The 22,500-nt window shown below is 42.2% G+C and overlaps 2 protein-coding genes across 2 annotated transcripts in view; one reads left to right on the forward strand and one right to left on the reverse strand.

Annotated features, from left to right (window-relative positions):
- Window positions 1-20,222, forward strand: part of LOC143294685 (serine/threonine-protein kinase PLK1-like) — a 32,547-nt gene extending 12,325 nt beyond the window's left edge. The window contains exons 2-14 of the mRNA XM_076606075.1: window positions 1-354; window positions 965-1,072; window positions 3,877-3,993; window positions 4,934-5,154; window positions 5,943-6,038; window positions 7,836-8,126; window positions 8,619-8,742; window positions 9,224-9,347; window positions 10,592-10,666; window positions 13,727-13,889; window positions 14,884-15,013; window positions 15,651-15,770; window positions 16,002-20,222. The exon at window positions 1-354 is cut by the window's left edge and continues 307 nt beyond it. Of these exons, the coding sequence (XP_076462190.1) occupies window positions 1-354; window positions 965-1,072; window positions 3,877-3,993; window positions 4,934-5,154; window positions 5,943-6,038; window positions 7,836-8,126; window positions 8,619-8,742; window positions 9,224-9,347; window positions 10,592-10,666; window positions 13,727-13,889; window positions 14,884-15,013; window positions 15,651-15,770; window positions 16,002-16,211 (2,133 nt within the window). The 3' untranslated portion in view covers window positions 16,212-20,222. The remainder of the gene's footprint in view (window positions 355-964; window positions 1,073-3,876; window positions 3,994-4,933; window positions 5,155-5,942; window positions 6,039-7,835; window positions 8,127-8,618; window positions 8,743-9,223; window positions 9,348-10,591; window positions 10,667-13,726; window positions 13,890-14,883; window positions 15,014-15,650; window positions 15,771-16,001) is intronic.
- An 870-nt stretch (window positions 20,223-21,092) lies between these two features.
- Window positions 21,093-22,500, reverse strand: part of LOC143295099 (uncharacterized) — an 11,449-nt gene continuing 10,041 nt past the window's right edge. The window contains exon 6 of the mRNA XM_076606663.1: window positions 21,093-21,353. Within this exon, the coding sequence (XP_076462778.1) occupies window positions 21,234-21,353 (120 nt within the window). The 3' untranslated portion in view covers window positions 21,093-21,233. The remainder of the gene's footprint in view (window positions 21,354-22,500) is intronic.

The raw sequence follows: 22,500 nt of genomic DNA on the forward strand, positions 1-22,500 counted from the left end.
TCTGTCGGCCCCAGGACCACCCCCATGAAGGACCACCACCACCACCACCCCGCGGCGGCGTCCTATTCCGGCCGACGGCGGAACTCGGCTGGCTCCTCCTCCTCCTCCTCCCCCACTGTGACACCCCGCGGCGGCCAGCAAGGGAGCTTACTCCCCTCGCACTCACCTCACCATCACCATCACCCCCACCACCCCAGCCACCATCCTCATTCCGCTTCTCGTCAACACTTTCACAGAGAGCAGAAGAAACAGCAGCAGCAGCAGTTAGATGTCAGCCAGAACTTCGACACGGAGCACATCCTCTATGATGCCTCCACGGACAGCACGTACCTGCGAGGACGACTTCTGGGAAAGGTGAGGAGAGGGGTGGTGGGTGGGTAGGGGGCGGGGGGGGGGGGGGTTATCAGTATCAGTTTCAATTTCAGTTTCAGTAGCTCAAGGAGGCGTCACTGCGTTCGGACAAATCCATATTCGCTACACCACATCTGCCAAGCAGATGCCTGACCACCTGAGCAGCGTAACCCAACGTCAGGCCTTGAGTTATGTATGTGTGTGTGTGTGTGTGCGTGCGTGCGTGCCGTGTGTGCATGCGCGTACTTTTGGTTTTGTAAGTGTGTGCGTGTGTGTGTGTGCGTGTGTGTGTGTCGTGTGCGTGCGCGCTCGTGTACAGTAGACACGCGTGCATACGTGTGTGCTCAGTTCAGTGTGTGTAGCAGTTATGTGTGTGTGTGTGAGTGCGTGCACGTGATTGTGTATCTGCATGCGAGCACTACGCGAGTGCATAGACGTGCGCTTGAAATCTATAGATAAGAACTCCACATATGAATCGGGTGTGTATGTACCTCTATGCTGACGTTTGGGGTTTTGTTGTTGTTGTTGTTATTATTATTATTATTGATATTATCATCATCATTGTTATTATTGTTATTATTAATATTATCATCATCATTGTTATTGTACCCAGGGTGGTTTTGCGCGCTGCTATGAGCTGCTGGGTCTGGCTGACAACAAGATCTACGCCGGCAAGATCATCCACAAAAGCAGGATCTCCAAGCCTCACCAGAAACAGAAGGTACAACTCAACTCCCTGTGGAAGTGCAGTCAGTTTGTCTGTGTGTCAGTCTCTGTCAGTCTGTCTGTCTGTCTGTCTCAGTGTCTGTCTTTTTCTCTGTGCTGTGCACATACTAGTACACACACACCGCGCGCGCGCACACACACACACACACACACACAGAGTACGCACACGCACATACACGCACACACACACACACACGCTTATAGGCAGACTGGCTCACACACACACACACACACACACACACACACACACACACACACACACACACGCTTATAGGCAGACCGGCTCACACACACACACACACACACACGCGCGCGCGCGCGCGCGCGCACGCATGCACGCACGCATGCACACACACGCACTTTTCTGTTTGCATTGTTCACATTAAACAGGAGTGAACTCAGTGAAGTTGAGGTAGAGCATCTTTCACAGAGAGACAGAGAGAGAGAGAGAGAGAGCGGGGGTGCGGGTGGGGGTGGTCAAGACAGATCGTGGACATGAGAAGGGGAAAGGTGTGAACAGACAAATGTACAGACACGAGATATATATATATATATATATATATATAGAGAGAGAGAGAGAGAGAGAGAGAGAGAGAGAGAGAGTGGTTGAAAGCGACTCCGAACAGACACATGAAATACCGAACACTCCCCGTTTGCTCCCGCTACACGCATAGTGAGGCACAAAGAAGCCGTGTGTATAGTTAGTTGTTGTACACACCGTCACGTGTACGGGCAGGCCTACATTTATGCGTGTCGCCTGCAAGCGTGACGAAGGAGGAATTTTGTTTAATGTCCCGTCACACATATCGGTGATTGAAGACATTTTGTTCAAGTATTTATGAATACATTTGAGTATTATCGGTTAGAAGGGGTGGGAGATGTGAATGAATGGAGGGTTGGGGGAAACTGGGCAAATGAGGGTGAAATGTGGGTGAAATTTGAAAAAAATCAAAATACAATTACAGGAAATTACTTAAAGGACTTCGTAAAAGAGAATTCGTTAAACTGACAAGCGAAACAACTGATAATGAATGCAAAAAGTCAAAAACATCAACGTTCTCAGTCACTTGTGAAGACACTTCCGTGCACATAAGACTTCATCAAGCTACAGACGGTCAGAAAAAATTATATGCTCAATTGTCAGGTTACTAAAGCATATGCACTTGACATTAGAACAATACTTGGTCCGTAATGAATTTGATAATAGTCTGAGAGCTAAACTCAGAATTGGTCTTTGAATCGGACCAAAGTCTGAGAGAATCAATTGACGAGGTTTTAGACTTGAATTCAAGCACCTATAAAAGCGTGACGAGTTGGCACATCTTTCAATAGCTACCCGACCACTCCTGTTTCTGCTGTCCCCGCCCATCCACCACCACCACCACCCCCACCATCCCCTTTTTTTTCTCCCCCCCCCCCCCCCCACACCGGGGTACCGGGCGCAGTGTCTGAACTGAATGGTCCAGAGCGCTGTATTCTTACCGACACGGGTCCCCTCAGTTCTACGCACATCCAGTGGGGATTTTTCCTCCGATCTTCCAGCTAAACATGTATTCCGCGGCAGACCTGCTGAACCACATTCGCGTGTATAAGCATATGCATGCGGAAGATGAACAGTTAATGCCCACTTCATAAAGATCATGTGATCTGTGTCAGTGTTCGGTGGGTAATGCCAACAAAAACACTGATACCCAGCCGGGTGCATAACCATGAAAACGTATATAGTATGGCTGCCTACATGGCAGGGTAAATAAACAAAGGTAATACATGAAAAACGTTGCATGCGTGTGTGTGTGTGTGTGTGTGTGTGTGTGTGAGAGAGAGAGAGAGAGAGAGAGAGAGAGAGAAATCTGACTCAGTGAGTGACACGGGAAACGAATGATAAGCGTCTAAAGGCATCTGTCAGTCAGCTCTACCCAGGTAGACAGCCTGTTGTGCGAATGACTCCGTGTTAGTAAAGCGCTTAGAGCTTGGGCTCTCACACACCAAGGATAGGCGTTAAATAAGTATCCACGTCATCATCATCATCATCATCATCATCATAATCACCCCCCTCCTCTCCCCCCTCTGCCCAAGAGGGCTTTAGGCACAGTCGGTGTTAGGAAGATTCCCAAAGGCCAAGCCCCCAAGGCTGCAGCACTTAACAACCAGTGCAGTCTTCAGTGCCTCCCACTTTCAGAGTCATAGACCTTCCCAACAGAATCAGCTCTAAATGAATTCCAGTTACCGTCAGTGGGGAAATCATTAATTGACCATATGCAGAAACGGGCGCAATCGCCGAGTGGTTAAAGCGTTGGACTGTCAATCTGAGGGTCCGGGGTTCGAATCACGGTGACGGCGCCTGGTGGGTAAAGGGTGGAGATTTTTACGATCTCCCAGGTCAACATATGTGCAGACCTGCTAGTGCCTGAACCCCCTTCGTGTGTATATGCAAGCAGAAGATCAAATACGCACGTTAAAGATCCTGTAATCCATGTCAGCGTTCGGGGGGTTATGGAAACAAGAACATACCCAGCATGCACACCCCCGAAAACGGAGTATGGCTGCCTACATGGCGGGGTTAAAAACGGTCATACACGTAAAATCCCACTCGTGTGCATACGAGTGAACGTGGGAGCTGCAGCCCACGAACGCAGAAGGAGAAGAAGAAGGAGAAGACCATATGCAGCTTTCACTTCGCTGTGTGGTCCAACTGCATGCAAGCTTGAGTCAATCACTGATGGTCAGAAGCAAAGATTAACGGAAGACAAAGAGATGAATAATAGGTGAATGACAGATTTATTAATTGTGTGGACACAGATTCTGGATGAGGTGAAGCTACAGAAAAACCTGATGCATCGAAATGTGGTGCAGTTTCACAGTTACTTTGAGGACGACACCAATGTCTACATCATTCTGGAAAACTGCAGTAGAAAGGTCAGTGTGTGTGTGTGTGTGTGTCTGTGCGTGCGTGTGCGTGCGTGCGTGTGTGTGTGTGTGTGTTTCTAAGAGAGAGAGAGAGAGGGTGCTTATGGTGTGCTTATGGAGATATGCAGACAAAATTAATGAATATGCCTGTGGATGAAGTACACATAAACTCTACACAGACACATGCCAGCATGGACACTTCAAACCCCGAAAACGGAATATGGCTGCCTACATGGTGGGGGTAAATAAACAAAACGGTCATACACGTAAAATGTTAAATGTTGTATACATGTTTGCCTAAGTGTGTAGGTGTGCGTGCCTGAAATTGATTGAATGACACAGGAAACGAATGATGAGTGCCCAATGGCAGCCGTGTCAGTCGGCTCTACCCAGGTAGGCAGCCTGTTATGTAAATGACTCCGTGTTTGTAAAGCGCTTAGAGCTTGGTCTCCCGTCCGAGGATAGGCGCTATATAAGTATCCATATCAATCAACCAATCAATTATTACCCCATTATCATCATCATTATCCCTGTCTGTCCACAGTCTCTGATGCACATGATGAAGCAACACAGACATCAATTATTATCCCATTATCATCACCTCATTATCCCTGTCTGTCCACAGTCTCTGATGCACATGATGAAGCAACACAGACATCAGTTATTATCCCATTATCATCACCTCATTATCCTTGTCTGTCCACAGTCTCTGATGCACATGATGAAGCAACACAGACATCAGTTATTATCCCATTATCATCACCTCATTATCCCTGTCTGTCCACAGTCTCTGATGCACATGATGAAGCAACACAGACATCAATTATTATCCCATTATCATCACCTCATTATCCCTGTCTGTCCACAGTCTCTGATGCACATGATGAAGCAACACAGACATCAATTATTATCCCATTATCATCACCTCATTATCCCTGTCTGTCCACAGTCTCTGATGCACATGATGAAGCAACACAGACAGGTGCTGACGGAGCCCGAGGTTCGATACTACATGCAGCAGATGGCTGAAGGGGTGCAGTACGTCCATGCCCAGTGCATCATCCACCGCGACCTCAAGCTGGGCAACCTCCTGCTGGACGATACCATGGACCTCAAGATCGCCGACTTTGGGCTGGCCGCACGCATCGATTTCGAGGGAGAGAGAAAAATGTGAGGGTTTTTACAGAAATAACTGTTGTTGAATGATATAACTTTCTCAATTGTAAAAAAAAAAAAAAAAAAAAAAAAAAATTGATACTTTAACAACAAAATATCGAGTCAGTCATCAGTATGTGTGATGAGATGTTAAAACAAAAAATTCCTTCTTTCCTGAGGATTTTTATAAAACCTTTATTAATTCTTCTTTTTTTTTCTTTTTTTTTTTTCTTTTTCTTTACAATAAATAGTATCCAAGATAGTCGAATTGTCTAAAATGTTGGACGCTTCTTTTCTTTTATCAAGAGTGAGTCTTGCAACAACTTACATTTTAAAATCTTTTAAAATAAACTTTCTCCATATATGATCTTTATAGACTCAGCAGTCATGTTCCATTTTATAGATGTGGGGAGTGATTTTCTTCTTCTTGGGTTTTTTTTTAATTAAAAAAAAAATTTTTTTTTAGCTGTGTTGAGGGAGTGTGTGGGGGTTGGGTTGGGGGTGGGGGGGAGGAAAGGGACAGAGTGGGTGTAGATGGGTGTGATGTGGGGGTGGAGGGACTTTGTGTGTGTGTGTGTGTTTGTGCTCGTACACATGTGTGTGTGTGTGTGTGCACATGGTTTGTACACATGGGTGTATCTTTGTGTCTGTGTTTAATTACCAGTACATGCATGTGTGTGTGTGTGTGTGTGTGTGTGTGTGTGTGTGCTCGTACACGTGTGTGTGTGTGTGTGTGAAATTGTGTGTGTGTGTGTGTGTGTGTGTGTGTGTGAAATTGTGTGTGTGGGTGGGTGGTCATTCAGGACGGTGTGTGGTACTCCCAACTACATAGCTCCGGAGGTGCTGCAGAAGAAGGGCCACAGTTACGAGGCAGACATCTGGGCCATGGGCTGTACCATGTAAGACAGCATTGTCTCCTGTAGGCCTTCTTCTTCTTCTTCTGCATTCGTGGGCTGCAGCTCCCAAGTTCACTCGTATGCACACGAGTGGGCTTTTACGTGTATGACCGTTTTTACCCCGCCATGCAGGCAGCCATACTCCGTTTTCGGGGTGTGCATGCTGGGTATGTTGTTGTTTCCATAACCCACCGAACGCTGACATGGATTACAGGATTTTTAACGTGCGTATTTGATCTTCTGCTTGCATATACACATGAAGGGGGTTCAGGCACTGGCAGGTCTGCACATATGTTGACCTGGGGAATCGTAAAAATCTCCACCCTTTACCCACCAGGCGCCGTCACTGTGATTCGAACCCGGGACCCTCAGATTGAAAGTCCAACGCTTTAACCACTCGGCTATTGCGCCCGTCGTCCTGTAGACTGCAAGTCAGCACTGTTCGGTCTATCAAAATTACACATTCAAACCTTTTTTTTTTTTTTTTTTAAATTCTATTAAATGTACAGGCATACGAATTATATAAAAATAATGGATTCAGATCTTCAAAACTAACAAATAACAAAATATTAAAAGATATATATATAAACTAAACACATATCCAGTGAGATAGTATTTCTCATCCAGTATATATTCGATTTGTTGCAATACACTGCACCATATTTCAGTTCGCACTACTACTCTATACAGTATTTCAATTTGCACTATAAGTACAGAGTGTTTCCATCTTGTACTACACAGTATTTCAATTTACACTACACTAGACAGTATATCAGTTTGCACTACACTACACAGTATATCAATTTGCACTACACTACACTACACTACACTACACAGTATTTCAGTTTGCAGTACACTACACTACACTACACAGTATATCAATTTGCACTACACTACACTACACTACACTACACAGTATTTCAGTTTGCAGTACACTACACAGTATTTCAATTTGCACTACACTACACAGTATTTCAATACTTCACTACACTACACAGTATTTCAATTTGCACTTCACTACGGTACACAGTATTTCAGTTTGCACTACACTACACAGTTTCAGTTTGCACTACACTACACAGTATTTCAGTTTGCACTGCACTACACAGTATTTCAGTTTGCACTGCACTACACAGTATTTCAGTTTGCACTGCACTACACAGTATTTCAGTTTGCACTACACTACAGTATTTCAGTTTGCACTGCACTACACAGTATTTCAGTTTGCACTGCACTACACAGTATTTCAGTTTGCACTGCACTACACAGTATTTCAGTTTGCACTACACTACACAGTATTTCAGTTTGCACTACACTACACAGTATTTCAGTTTGCACTACACTACACAGTATTTCAATATTTCACTACACTACACAGTATTTCAGTTTGCACTACACTACACAGTATTTCAGTTTGCACTGCACTACACAGTATTTCAGTTTGCACTACACTACACAGTATTTCAGTTTGCACTGCACTACACAGTATTTCAGTTTGCACTACACTACAGTATTTCAGTTTGCACTACACTACACAGTATTTCAGTTTGCACTACACTACACAGTATTTCAGTTTGCACTACACTACAGTATTTCAGTTTGCACTACACTACACAGTATTTCAGTTTGCACTACACTACACAGTATTTCAGTTTGCACTACACTGCACAGTATTTCAGTTTGCACTACACTACACAGTATTTCAGTTTGCACTACACTACACAGTATTTCAGTTTGCACTACACAGCACAGTATTTCAATATTTCACGACACTACACGTTACTTCACCTTGCACGACAGGTACGCGATGCTGGTGGGAAGGCCCCCATTTGAGACCAGCAGTCTGACGGAGACTTACCAGAGGATCACGCACAATTCCTACAAGATCCCCTCCCACGTCTCCATGCAAGCTGCGAGCCTCATCCGCAAGTGCCTCAGTCCAAAGCCACATAACCGCCCCTCCGTGGGTGACATTTTGGCCGACGAGTTTTTCGCCTGCGGCTACTTTCCTCGCACGCTGTCTCCGTCGTGCTGTACGTCCGTGCCTCAGTTTCCTGTGTGTCCTGACCACAGCAAGAGTGGTCAGCATAAGTGAGTCGATTATTTTATTTTATTTATTTTTTATTTTTTTATTTTTTTTTTGAGCGTGTGCATTGTGTGTTGGATGTGTGTTGTTGAAGGTGTGTGTGTGTGTGTGTGTGTGTGTGTGTGTGTGTGTGTGTGCATTGATTATGAAAGCGAGTGTGTAGGAGGATGGTGAATAAATGTGTTTGGGAGGACAGGGTGTGTGTTTGTGTGTGTTTGGGAGAGAGAGAGAGAGAGAGAGAGAGAGAAATCAAAATTGAAATCGGAATCGAAACTTTTTTATTGAAGGAATAGGCGCTTATCGGCATGTTTTCATCCTACCCTTGTAAAGAAAACGTATAAACTAAAAAAAAAATTAAAAAAATTAAAATAAAAATAAAAAGATGAGAGAGAGTGAAAGAGAAAGAGAGAGAGAGAGAGAGAGAAGAGCTCCTTGTTTAATTGTTGTTGTTTTTCAATAGGGAAATTAAAAAAAAAAAAAATCTCATCAATTTACAGGCAGAGTCCCGCTGTCTTTTCCAACCATGCCCGCACAGAACCAGTGTGTCACCTAGGTAACGCTCTGAGTCGCATGCAGCTCAACTCCTGCTCAGAAAACCTTCTGGAAGAAAAAGAACTGGAGGTATGTATCATGTTTGGTGTTCTTTTGTCTTTAGTTAAAAATAGATATTTTCCGTTTCAGTTTCAGTAGCTCAAGGAGGCGTCACTGTGTTCGGACAAATCCATATACGCTACACCACATCTGCCAAGCAGATGCCTGACCAGCAGCGTAACCCAACTCGCTTAGTCAGGCCTTGAGAAAAAAAAAAAAAGGTGAATAAATGATAGATAAAGCGTACATAAATAAGTAAATAAATAAATAAATAATAATTATATATATTTTCCACATTTTTTAACTAATATTTCTTGGATTTATTTTGTAAATGTAATTCTACATATCTTTTTATTTATATATTTCTTGGATCAATGACATGAACAGCCTGAATTTCACACAGAGAAATCTATGGTGACAAAAGATAAATGACAGTACAACACAAAACAACACCACAAAATGCAGTACAGTACTGTTCAAAATTTGAAATTCATGCCGTTTGTGATTGCAGGCTATAGAAAAACCAGCGGCTCAACGATCACCAAAACCTATGACTCAAGGTCAGAGTTCGAGTGGGCAGGTCACTGCCTGTGCCGGTGAAGGAGAGGACAGGAAGCACTCTCCTTCACAGAAAGGTGAGAAAAAGGTCATTCCTCTTATGCCTGCAGCATTGCTGACAATTAGTTTCTTTAAGAGCCAGCAGTCTCAGTTTCAGGTTTTAGTTTCAGTAAGGTGTCAGAGCTAGCGGACACAGCCATATACGCTACACCACATCTGTATAATAATAATAATAATAATAATAATGGATACTTATATAGCACACTATCCAGAAATCTGCTGCAGCTGCTTTACAAAAATGCTTTTGTTAACATAAAACATTACATCTATGTTACATTCACACACCAAAATGTGACTACACACACACACACACTGCATACATACATTTTAACATACATGTGTATCTAACAGCTACCCTAACACATATGCACACATAGGCAGGCACAAACTTACATAAACACACGCACACACAATACACATTCATATACATGCATGTAGTTATGTACACATACATATGTATACACACATAGTCAAGCACAGCTGATGCAAAGGAAGTGGACCTGCCACAATTGAACTTATTGCTGAGGGAAAGGTGAGTTTTGAGACGAGATCTAAAAGATGCGAGGGAATCAGAATGACGGAGGTTATCAGGGAGCTTGTTCCACATCTTTGGCGATTGAAAAGAAAACGATCTGTGTCCATAGGTCTTACTTCTGATGTGAGGTATCCTGAGAAGTCGAGTATCAGAGGAAGAACTACTGAAGGAAAAAAAAAGCACACACACACACACACACACAAAGTAGATGGTCTTGATCTTCACATAACAGTAATGTTCTTCCATTTAGGGAAGATTCTCAGTTGAGAACTTTTGAGGACGAGTTCCAAGGTGTTAAGTAACTGATTTAAGTTAAACAATCTTAGGATTTCCTCTGCCTACTTTTCTTTGACTGATTCTTTGTTTTGAAATGATGAGGTATGGGATGAGATAGGGTGTAAGATCTATATGTAAATGTGTGTGTGTGTGTGTGTATGTGCGTATGTGCATGCGTGCACGTGTATGTGCGTAAGAAAGACACTGAGAGAGAAGAGAGAGAGAGAGAGTGAATTTGTGAATGTGTGCATGAGTCTGCATGTGTATGTGGGTGCATGCGTGTGAGTGTGTGCATGTAAGAGCCCATTCATGCATGTGCATGCGTGGTATGTGGGTATGTATGTGCATGCGTGCCTGCCAGCCTGCTTGTCTTGCCTGTGTGTTGACACGGTCACTGAAGGCAGCTTCACAGCAGCCCAATAATCCATGTATGTACTCATCGCCTTTCAGCTGGGTGCCCCAAACCTCGTTCAGCCGCCACTCTTCTGGAAGCTCTGTCAGCCTGTCTGCAGCACATGCCCAAAGGTGAGTTTCAGTTTCAGTTTCAGTAGCTCAAGGAGGCATCACTGCGTTCGGACAAATCCATATACACTACACCACATCTGCCAAGCAGATGCCTGACCAGCAGCGTAACCCAACTCGCTTAGTCAGGCCTTGAGAAAAAAAAACTGAAAAAAAGGTGAATAGATAATAGATAAGCTTACTTAAATAAATAAATAAATATATAAATAATAATTATAATATAAAAAATGTAGTAATAATAATAATAATAATAATAATAATAATAAATAAAAAGGTAGTAATAATAATAATAATAAAATAATAAAAAATAATAATAAAAAAATAAGACAACAATAATGATAAATAAGCAAATAAATGTAAAACATGAAGACACACATTCACACATACACCCACACATGCATAACAGATATGCACCAAACATGCAGTTTCACAGATATGAAAGCACAGTCAAATACACATAAACGTGAGGTGAGGTGAGTCTTCGCAAAGTGTTCAAAATAGCATTAGAATTAATGTATGAACAAATACCCGTTGCTCTGATCATGCTCTGATGTGAAGCCAAACATTGTAGTGTCACACGGAATTAATATGCATGTGAATGAATGTCCACTGATCTGCCTATATTGCTTTGATGTAAACTGGGCACAATAACACCAGTGGAACTGATGTGTGTGAACGGATATCTTAAATTCTGCCATTAATACAAATTCACTATAAATTGTGCATCATGGCATCACACAGAACAATGTTTGAATGATTATTTATTTTTCTGCCAGTATAATTCTTGATGTGGAATGACTGATATTCAGAACAATATATTGTTGTAACTTCCCAGTATGAAATATACTTTATATGTAAACCTTTGTCTGAATTTAAAAAAAAAATGTTTGCTAAAAAAAAAAAAAATAAAAATGAAGCATTGTCTTCACTCCAACTGTAGAAACATGTTCCTGACTCTGTCGTAAGATAGAGAAGAGAAAAATTTATCTCACAGACATATAGGGATTGCTAGTGAAGATTTGGGAGACAGAAGCAGTACCACAAGACTGGAAGAAAGGCTACATCGTTAAACTTCCAAAGAAGGGCGACCTGTCATCATGCAGCAATTGGAGAGGGATTACGCTTCTGTCAATACCTGGAAAAGTGCTGACAAGAATCATCTTGGACAGGCTGAAGACCGCCTTAGACAAGACCCTGCGAGATGAACAGGCAGGCTTCCGTCAAGACAGATCCTGCACGGACCACATTGCCACCATGAGAATTATTATTGAACAGTCCTTGGAGTGGCAGACCTCCCTGTACAGCGTCTTTGTGGACTTCCAGAAGGCGTTCGACAGCGTGGACAGGGAGGTGATATGGAAACTAATGCAGCACTACGGCTTTCCTCTAAAATATATTGCCATCATCCAGCAACTGTACAAGGACGCCACCTGCCAAGTCATACACGAGGGAAAGCTGACTGACCCCTTCCAGGTACGAACCGGTGTACGTCAGGGCTGCTTATTGTCTCCGACAATTTTTCTGATGGTGGTGGACTGGATCATGCGGCAATCCACAGCAGGCCAGAAGACCGGCATCCAGTGGACCTTCACCAAACAGTTGGAAGACCTCGACTTCGCGGACGACATCAATCTTCTCTCCCACACGAAACAACACGCACAGGAAAAGTTAGACCGCGTCACAATAGAGGCAGAGAAGACCGGCCTCAGGATCAACATCGGAAAGACAGAGATCCTACGCATCAACAACAAGCAGCAAGACCCAGTCCGATTACAGCAGGAAGAGATCAAAGAAGTGGAAAAGTTCACATATCTGGGCAGCGTAGTGAGCAAGGATGGTGGAGCAGACGATGACATCAAGAGCCGCATCAATAAAGCGAGACACGCCTTCAGAACTCTCCGACCCATCTGGCAATCTTCAGCCCTCTCACTTCACAACAAGATCAGAATATTTAACACCAACGTCAAGTCAGTCATGCTGTAGGGCTCAGAGACATGGCGCACTACCAAGACCAACAGGAACAAACTCCAGACATTTGTCAACAGATGCCTGCGCAACATTCTGAACATCAGGTGGCCTGAAATCATCTCAAATGAAGACCTCTGGGACAGAACCAAACAAGCACCCATAGAAGAAGAAATCAAAAAGAGAAAGTGGGGGTGGATAGGCCACACGTTGCGCAAGTCACCACTCAACATCACTCGCCAGGCACTTGACTGGAACCCCCAAGGCAAACGCAAAGTTGGCAGACCCAGGCAGACTTGGAGAAGAAGTACGGACACTGAAGTGAATGCAGCCGGAATGACGTGGGCCCAGATAAAGAGGATCGCCCCAAACCGTGTCCGTTGGAGGAGTGCTGTTGCGGCCCTTTGTTCCCGAGCGGAGCTATAGGCATAAGTCATATAGGGATTGCAGAAAGCTACTTTAATTTGTCAGTTCGCAGAAAATTTGCAGATGGAGGACAGAGGAAAATGTCTCTGAATAAATAGTCAAACTGATCGATGGAGCCATGAGACGGGCGCAATAGCCGAGTGGTCAAAACGTTGGACTGTCAATCTGAGGGTCCCGGGTTCGAATCACGGTGATGGCGCCTGGTGGGTAAAGGGTGGAGATGCACATGCACACACACACACACACACACACACGATAATTCAGAAAGAACATAAAGCTTCCATACATTCCCCTCAGCGATGAAACTGACCTTTAATTCATTGCCATAAACTGTCCAAGTAATTTTTTTTTTTCTATCGACAATGTCAGCTGAAAATTATCTCCAAATCTTTACAACGCTGCCATACTCTCACTGTTTGTTGAAAGACTTGATAATAATGATAACGATAATGATAACAATAATACCAACAATGATTATAATGATAGTAATAATGATAATCATGATGACGTTGATAGTGATGATAATAATGATAATAACTTAATTTGAAAAGCACCTCTTATAAAAAAAACAACAATAAAAAAACATGCTCATTTGAGCTGTACATTGTAGAAAAAAAATAAAGGAGTGAAACATGCAATCAAAACAAGTGAAAATCCTGGTTTGATGCTCAGAGTGTGCGAGCAATCCGGAGGCGGTGAACGAGGGCAGCATCGTGTGGGTCACCAAATGGGTGGACTACTCCAACAAGTACGGCTTTGGATTCCGCCTTTCCACAGACACTATGGGTGTGCTCTTCAACGACACCTCCAGGATACTTCTCTCCCCTGACGGAAGGTGAGCGCTTGGTATTCTTTTTCTTCAAGGAGTAATGTGACTCTCTCTCTTTTCTTTCTTTTTTTTTTTTTTTTCTTTCTGTGTCAGTGTCTCTCCAAGGCGTATACAATCAAACCATTTGTGTCCTTGTGTATCCATGTGTCTCTGTCTCTCTCTCTCCCTGTTTCCAGATGGCCATAATAATGATTATAATGATAGTAATAATGACTGTTGGCCGCCGTTCTTTCTGTCTCTGGACCTTGTAATTGGAATGAACTTCCTCTTTCGCTTCATCAAGTCTCCACACTCAGCTCTTTCAAGTCTGGCCTTAAAACCCACCTCTTCCCAAAATAACCTCCTTTCCCTGCCTCTTCCTTGCCTTCAGTTTCTCCAGTTTTAGAGTTATGGTGCGAAAGTACTTTGATTTGTCTATGCACAAGATTCAGCGCTATATAAATACCAATATTATTATTATTATTCATAAAAGGCTATGGAGCCTTGAACCTCAAACCTTTCAAACAGTAGATAGGAAGATAGGACAGGAAGCAGGGGAGGGGGGTGGGGGTGGTGGTTGTATGATGAGTTGGTGGGTGGAGGGGGCGGGGGGGGGGGAGCAGGATATAGGGAGGGTGAATCGAAGATGAATATTTGAAATGAATAAAGTGCAATTACTTGCTGGACTTTGTAAAAGGCAAGTCATTACTTTGACAATAAAAACAACTGGTGATGGACTGTGTAAAAAAAGTTCACAACATCAACTTTCCCAGATAGATGTAGATGACACACTTTCACACCGTGAAGGTATTGTAAGCATTTGACGGTATCTCCCATTTGGGAACTGGTCTGTTTGACAATATCTCCCATTAGGGCACTAGTCTAATTGATAGTATCTCCCATTTAGGAACTAGTCTGTTTGACAAAATCTCCCATATTGGAAAGTAGTCTTACAGTATCTTCCATTTTGGAACTGGTCTGTTTGGCAATACCTCCCATTTGAAAACTGGTCTGATTTTAGGTCTGTGCAGTATTGTGACATGACGGAGAAGCTGTCAGCCTACACGCTGGACAGTGTGCCAGAAGAGATGAGTCGCAAGACAACCCTCCTCCAGTACTTTGCCCGATACATGGACGAGCATCTGATTCAGGTATGCTTCGACTGTGCAAGGCACTGGTTTGCATTGTTGTGTGGTTCTGAGGTTTGCATCTTTTGCAGGGGGTGGGGGTGGGGTTGGGGGTGTTGGAGCATTTGTTTGGTCAATGTTGTATGTGGTGTGTTGGTAGAGGGGTGTTTGCTCTGAGTTTTTTTTTGTTTTTGTTTTTTGTTTTTTTTGTGGGGTGGTGGGGCTGTTTATTTGGTCAGTTCTTTTTTTTTTATAGTTTGGATGTAGCATGTAGCAGAGAATTCACACACACACACACGCACACACACACACGCACACGCATGCACGCACGCACACACACACACACAGCTGGGGAAGTGGACAAAAGACAGGGACACAGTCTGAGAGAATTATTGGATGTTTGTACAGAATATAAATGCATCATTGACATTGTCACAATTGCCTTCATTACTATAATTTGAAAATCATAAACTGTTGAACTTAAAAACTGGAATTTATCTTTATAATCTTTGCAGTCATTATTATTGTTATGAACATTATGATCATTAAAAAGAATAATGATTATAAAAAAAATAATGATTATGATTATCATAATCATCATTATTATTATTATTATTTCTATTATCATTATTATAATGATTATTTTTGTCATGCGATGCAGGGGGGAGAACTGGAAAGTTCACAGAACAGTGACCTCCCTTGGGCATCCTCCCTTTACCTGAAGAAGTGGTTCCGCACAACCAAGGCCATCGTTCTCTACCTCACAGACGGCACACTGCAGGTAAACAGCTTCTTTTCATCATGTACAGTCTACAAACAAAAAAACAACAACAAAACAAACAAACAAACAAACAAAAAACCAAAACAACAAAAACCCAACAACACAGCAAACTATAGGAATAAAAACAAATAAATGACTCTTATAACTGCACAGTAGGGCAAAAAAAGTCATTTAATGATTTTTATATCTGGCTCAAATATTTAAAAAATTGAATTGAATCTGATTTTCCAGGTCAACTTCTTTGACGATCACGCCAAAGTCATCTTCAGCAGCGTCAAAGGGAATTACCTGGTGACCTTCATTGACCCTGAACGCAACGCGAAAACCTACCCCCTGTCCCACATTGCCCGTGGTGGCTGCCAGACTGAGATCTCACACAGGATGGCCTTCGCACACACCTTGCTGAAAAACCTCGTGGACATCGAGGGAGATGATGTGTGAATAATGCTCGCAAGAATTTTGATGGCGATACTGTTTTAGGAGCAGAGGCGCAGTTGCAAGATCGGTTTGGTTTTTGTTGACGTTTTAGCCTGAACTCTTTTTTTTTTTTTGCGGCATTTCTACCTACACCTAAATCATCCCTGGCTCAGGCCATGTTTCAGCTTTCGAATGGAGGAAGTGCTGGTCAGTGATTGTAACGAGTGTCTGCCTGCATGGGAAGTGAGAAGTCTTGTGTTCAATTCCTGGACATGGCAGAAAAAAACCCTTCCCTCCGTCCCTCCATTCCTTCCCTTTCCCTCGCCAGTGCAGCTGGTGTGATGCTGGGTTAAAGTGACAGTCCTCAGTGCAGCTGGTGTGATGCTGGGTTAAAGTGACAGTCCTCAGTGCAGCTGGTGTGATGCTGGGTTAAAGTGACAGTCCTCAGTGCAGCTGGTGTGATGCTGGGTTAAAGTGACAGTCCTCAGTGCAGCTGGTGTGATGCTGGGTCTAAGTGACAGTCCTCAGTGCAGCTGGTGTGATGCTGGGTCTAAGTGACAGTCCTCAGTGCAGCTGGTGTGATGATGGGTTAAAGTGACAGTCCTCAGTGCAGCTGGTGTGATGCTGGCTTAAAGTGACAGTCCTCAGTGCAGCTGGTGTGATGATGGGTTAAAGTGACAGTCCTCAGTGCAGCTGGTGTGATGCTGGGTTAAAGTGACAGTCCTGGTGTGATGCTGGGTTAAAGTGACAGTCCTTTGCATGAAAGCAAAAAAAAGCAAAACAAAAAAGGTACTGTGGCATCAAAAGCTGCCTTGACAGAATTCTGTGAAGAAAATCTGTTCTCATGTACACAAGTGCTGCAGATGCACATGCGTCGTATGCTGGAGGACAACGTTAATAAAATATGAAACAGGATTTATGCATAATTGTTTGCTTTTGATGGAGCCTACTTGGAACCAAGTTCCATTAAATGTGCTCAGGCACAAAGTCTTATCAGGACTTTAAGTATTAAAAAGAAAAGTAAACATTTTTTTTGTACAATCGCTGGGATGGTTTTGCAATGGTTGTGTTTTGTTCTATGCTATTTTTGGTTTGTCCTTAACACTATGTATGGAAGATGCGTGTATGGGCTGGCAGGTTCAATCCGCTGTTCTTTCCGATGTCTGGCTGTGTACATGTTCTGCATGCAGCAATGAGAGTGTGACCTTAGCATTTGTTTCTTTAACGTTATTATTTCGTGTTTGAATCGTCCAATATTTCTGAGCTGAAATTGTACTTTAAATGCCATGCTAATGGTAGGGCAAGCAGTTTTCAAATGATATTTATTTTATAATTCATAACCATTAAAAATGGAATTTTTACACAGCTTGTGGCAGAGTCTGGATGATGAACACCCTCCATGCATCATATTTTTGTTTGCCTCTGCGTGTTTTGAAATGCTGTCAGAATACCACTCTTTTTGTTTTTTGGAGCAAAATGAGAGCAATACTTTGGCCAAAAGTGGCTTGCCTTCCTGTGTTGTGTGGGTAAAATAAAAAGACAAAAAAGACCCATGTGCTGACATAGAACAAGGGTCCTTTTCAGCAAAACAAAACATGGTATAGTTGGTGTCTTTTGCTTTTTTGCAGACCTTCTTTATAAGAAGTCTTTTTCTAAATATATGGTTTTGGAATAATTCCAGACACTGTCCTTGTGTCCCTGAAGGACATGAGATTGTTATTTCAGACATGTTGGTCTTGGAACAAAAGAGTTACATGTTATGTTAGATGTCTGTGCCCCCTGTTTTTTTGTTTTGTTTTTTTCATCCCACGATACACAGCGAGGATCATGTCATGCTCACCTTGCATTCTCCAAGGGTATTCCTAATGTGTTCACTGCAGCAACGTTGAGAGGGTTAAACTGATCACGGGGTGCTTACTGGTTTTGCTTGCATTTGCACATACGTGATGTGTGATATGTGTATATGTGGTCTTCACATGGGGATGTAAATACAATCAATGTGTTGTCTCATGTCACTCTGTGAAAAGACATGAAATCGATGAACAACAACAAAAACAGTTATTACATCATCTAATATCACTTTCTGTGAAAAGGCATATAATCGATGAACAGCAACAATCAATGTCCACTTGAAGAAGTAACTGATATATCTGCTGATGTCTTTTGTGCACATTTCTACATGCGGATATATTGAATACATCATTTTGAATTGTTCATGAATGAATTTATGAATATACATGCATATCTATCTATCTGTCTATTGATCTATCTGTATAGATAAATAGATAGATAGATAAAGATGGATGGATGGATGGATGGATAGGACATGTACTGAAAAAACAACAACAACAGCATTGAGTGACTGTCTTCATGTGCTGAAACACTAATGGAGATGACAAGTACTTATATGTATGCTTTTGATGAAAGTTTGGGTGAATTGTGTGTGTATTCATGAAGGAGGGAGTGCAGAACTTTGCTATGGTGTTATGTCTGCCCACTGTGTGGGTGGTAAAAGAGAAAGTACACATTCTATTCAAATGTCTCAGGGGGTGAAACAGTAGTGTGTGTGTGTGTGTGTGTGTGTGTGTTATGCATGCTTGCATATCAGAATATTTGAGTTTGTGAATGACATGCAAGTGGATTCAAAACCCAGAGAAATCAAACGTTTTGGTTTGAAGATAATTTTATGGGGTCTTTTCCAGTAAACAGTTAATATTTTGTCAGTTCATGAAGTTTCAACCTCTTGAGCAAAAAAATGCTTATTTGAAGGCTTTGGATACATTATGCCTCTGCCAAAATTGGTTTGAAACATTTTCAAAGCAAAGTTGTTGGTTTTCTGTTGTTTAAAAAAATTCTCCTTTGTTTGAAGTAGGCTCAGGATCAGGAGCTTACACACTGAAGGAGCCCGAATGGCTATCATCATATGGACATGAATTAAGAATCTGATTTTCCTTTCCTTGAATGAAGAGACTGATCTGTCCAACTGTGCACACTGATGCAAGTTTCGGGGCAAGAAATTCCAAGTTTGGTGTTTTGTTTCTTTCAGGATTGTGTGTGTGTGTGTGTGTGTGTGTGTGTGTGTGTGTGTGTGTTTTAATGCATTTCATTATTCCAGTTTCTGGAACAGCAATACACCGATCACATGTTTATGTTTGTGACGAATTTCACTTCAGTTTTGTTTTGTGCCGAGTCCACAGGGACAGATTCTGATCAGTCTTTTTCTTCTTCTTCGTTTATACAGATTCAACACATTTTCGTTTTTGGTGACAAAAATTGTATTCATTCCATGGCCAGAGATTTCATATCAGCAGGATGACTGTTGTACATGTTGACTAATGTATGTATCATAATGCAACAATGATTAAGACTGCTCATTGGCCGACGTCTGAAGCAGTGTGTTAATATTTTTTTTTTTTTTTTTTAATATTTTTTGCTGCCCCAGCATCTGCACCGTTTCAGTGGCATTACTTCCACGCCGCTCATTTAGATTCCCCCATACACGGCCACACCCAGGTTCGTCCATCGCAGTTCCAGCTTCGGCAGTCCACAGGGAATCATCGATGTTAGGTCGCCAGGAGGCCACACACCAGAGGAGACGCTGCACTGCTGCTGAGTCACTTCGGTGGTGTACAGTGGTGCCTGTTCTGATTTAACGTACGTAGGACACCGCCTAGTAAGCCCCCTACTAACGACAATAATGGCTTAGGGGACCATTAACCTTAACCTTTACCTGAAAGTCGTGGTGAAAAAACAAGTGCAGATAAAAAATCAAACAGCCCTTCTAGATGTCATTTAAAAAAAGTGACTTTGTGCAAAGAATAGAAAGGTAAATGCAATAATGGCTTAGTCGCGGAGCCAGACTGAGTGAGCGTCCCTCTGTGTGTTAATATTATTATCAACATTGTGTACATCCCTGGGACCATGATGTCTGTGATATTTTATCTAACTGCAAGGAAAAATAACAAAAGACAAAGATAAATAAAAAACAAAGGCCCAGAAAATATTCAGTATAAACATGCTCACGCTTGCCAAAAATTAATTCTAAAAAAAAAAAAAGGAAAGAAAGAAGTGGTCAATATTGTTTTCATCACAGCGGAAATATGAAAAAAAGTGAAATAAAACGTGAAATTTGCAGTTTGTGTTTGTGACAATATCTTGTGTGTGTTTGTTATCGTTGTGGAGGAAAGGGGAATTGTGGTCAGTTCGTTACACATTTGGTCCAAGAAAGGAGAGAGAGAGAGAGAGAGAAGCAGCTCTGCTTGAATCTAGATTGAAATACATACTGTTTTGCCATTCTTTGAAATGAGCCTTCTCTCTTACTGTTGATTCTGTTTTCAATCATTTTTCATTATCTATTTTTGCCCACAGTTGAACTTTATGGTGGAAACTAATCAATAATGGGAATTTTCGCAAGAATTTAGATCATCTTCGCAGTTATTGTTCTGGACATCATTTTATCACATTTCTCTGCACACACACACACACACACACACAAAACCACTCAAATGACAAAACATTCTGTAAAAAAAAAAAAAAAAAAAAAAAAAAAATATATATATATATATATATATATATAATAAAACAAAGTTGAAAAACACCTATTTTGTTAAACAAAAAAATAAAATCTGAATTTTCGCTGCCACCTGGTACCTTGGTCACAGACAACACTAAGATGACGTAATGCTTTTTTTTATTATTATTTTTTTTTTTACATCTTTCTGACCTTACATGACGTCTTCTACTACGTAATGTTCTAAATGTTCCTTCAATTGTCTATGTACACATCACTCTTTTTCACTCACACTCTCTCTCTGTGTATCCCAGTGATCGTATGTGATATATATATGTGTGTGTGTGTGTGTGTGTGTGTGTGTGTGACAGGGACAACCAGTAAAAACAGTCACATAGTCTGCACATCGCTTTATTGACAATTGTTCTACATGACACGTTTCAAAAAGCATGACAATCAAACTGTAGCAGACATTTTTGTTTTTTTAAACAGAAGTTTCAGATCTTTCTGGAGAACAAGTGAGGAAGTGACGTCACTCAGAGTTTGACAATTCGCGTGGTAGTCTTCAAACTCCTTCCGGGTCCTCCCACCTGCTCCATCCCCATTCTGACCACGTTCTGCATGGCGTTCTCCTCAAACTTGTTGAAGATGAAGATCTGCAACGTACAGCAAGTTACAGGGTGTTTTTTTTTTTTTTTTTTTTTTACACAATGAACATTCATGTCCACACATTTTGTAATAGGCCCATGGGCATGATTTTGACAGTCTATAATACATGTCAGTTCACTGCTATGAATAATGTCCCCATCTTCTTTCGTGACCATCCAAATCTGTCCTGTCTCGACTGTCTGACTGCTTGTCTGGTTATTACGACGAAAGTGTGAACGCCGTAATGGCAAGTGTCCAATGATTTAGATCCGGTAATCCTGCAGTTTAGAATACTAAACTCAGGGGCCGTTAAAATGAAAAAGTAGAAGGTGTTTTAGACTGACTTCGATGCGCTGAGTCGAATGCAACCCTCAGCTAAGCTCTAAGACCACTCCTTTTGCCACGAAACTGGATCAAATGCACGGTAAGTAGTACTCCTTCCCGACCTGCACGCCATTTTGACTGAAGTTGATGACGTAAACACCACGTCACCAGCAATCAAAATGGCTCGCCGATAGTTGCTCGGGAAGTGACCGACTGAGTTTACTATTTATTATGTCTCTGTTTCATTGACAAGGAGTGGCCGTAGAGCTTAGCTGAGGGTTGCATTCGACTCAGCGCATCAAGGTCAGTCTAAAACAACCTCTATTTTTTCATTTGAACGGCCCCCTGAGTTTAGTATTCTAAACTGCAGGATTACCTTTAGATCCATATTTCTCCGCACAAAGAAACACGACGGGTATACTAACTTTATGTCAAACTCCGTCTTCTTAATGTAAAAGATTCTCCAACAGTTTTGCTTCGTACTCTCTGCCTCTCTTGCACACACACACACACAGCAGTTTTCAAGACACGCTAAACACGTCACGAACACTTTTAAGTCATGATTCCAGCAAACACGTCACGAACACTTTTACGTCATGATTCCAGCAAACACGTCACGAACATCAGGACTGGCGTACCTTTCTGCAGTACTCTTTGTCATATGTTATGGCCGCCTCACCACCCAATCCCATCCAGGATAGCATCCTCTCTCTTTTCTACTTCAGTACCAATACATTAATTTTAACAGAGGCTGCATGTGTGCGTGTGTGTGTCTGTGTGTGTGCGCGCGCGTGTGTGTGTTCATAACCCTTCTGGAACTGCGTTAAAAAC

This window comes from Babylonia areolata, chromosome 20 (assembly GCF_041734735.1).
Source record: "Babylonia areolata isolate BAREFJ2019XMU chromosome 20, ASM4173473v1, whole genome shotgun sequence".
NCBI classification, from domain to species: domain Eukaryota; kingdom Metazoa; phylum Mollusca; class Gastropoda; order Neogastropoda; family Buccinidae; genus Babylonia; species Babylonia areolata.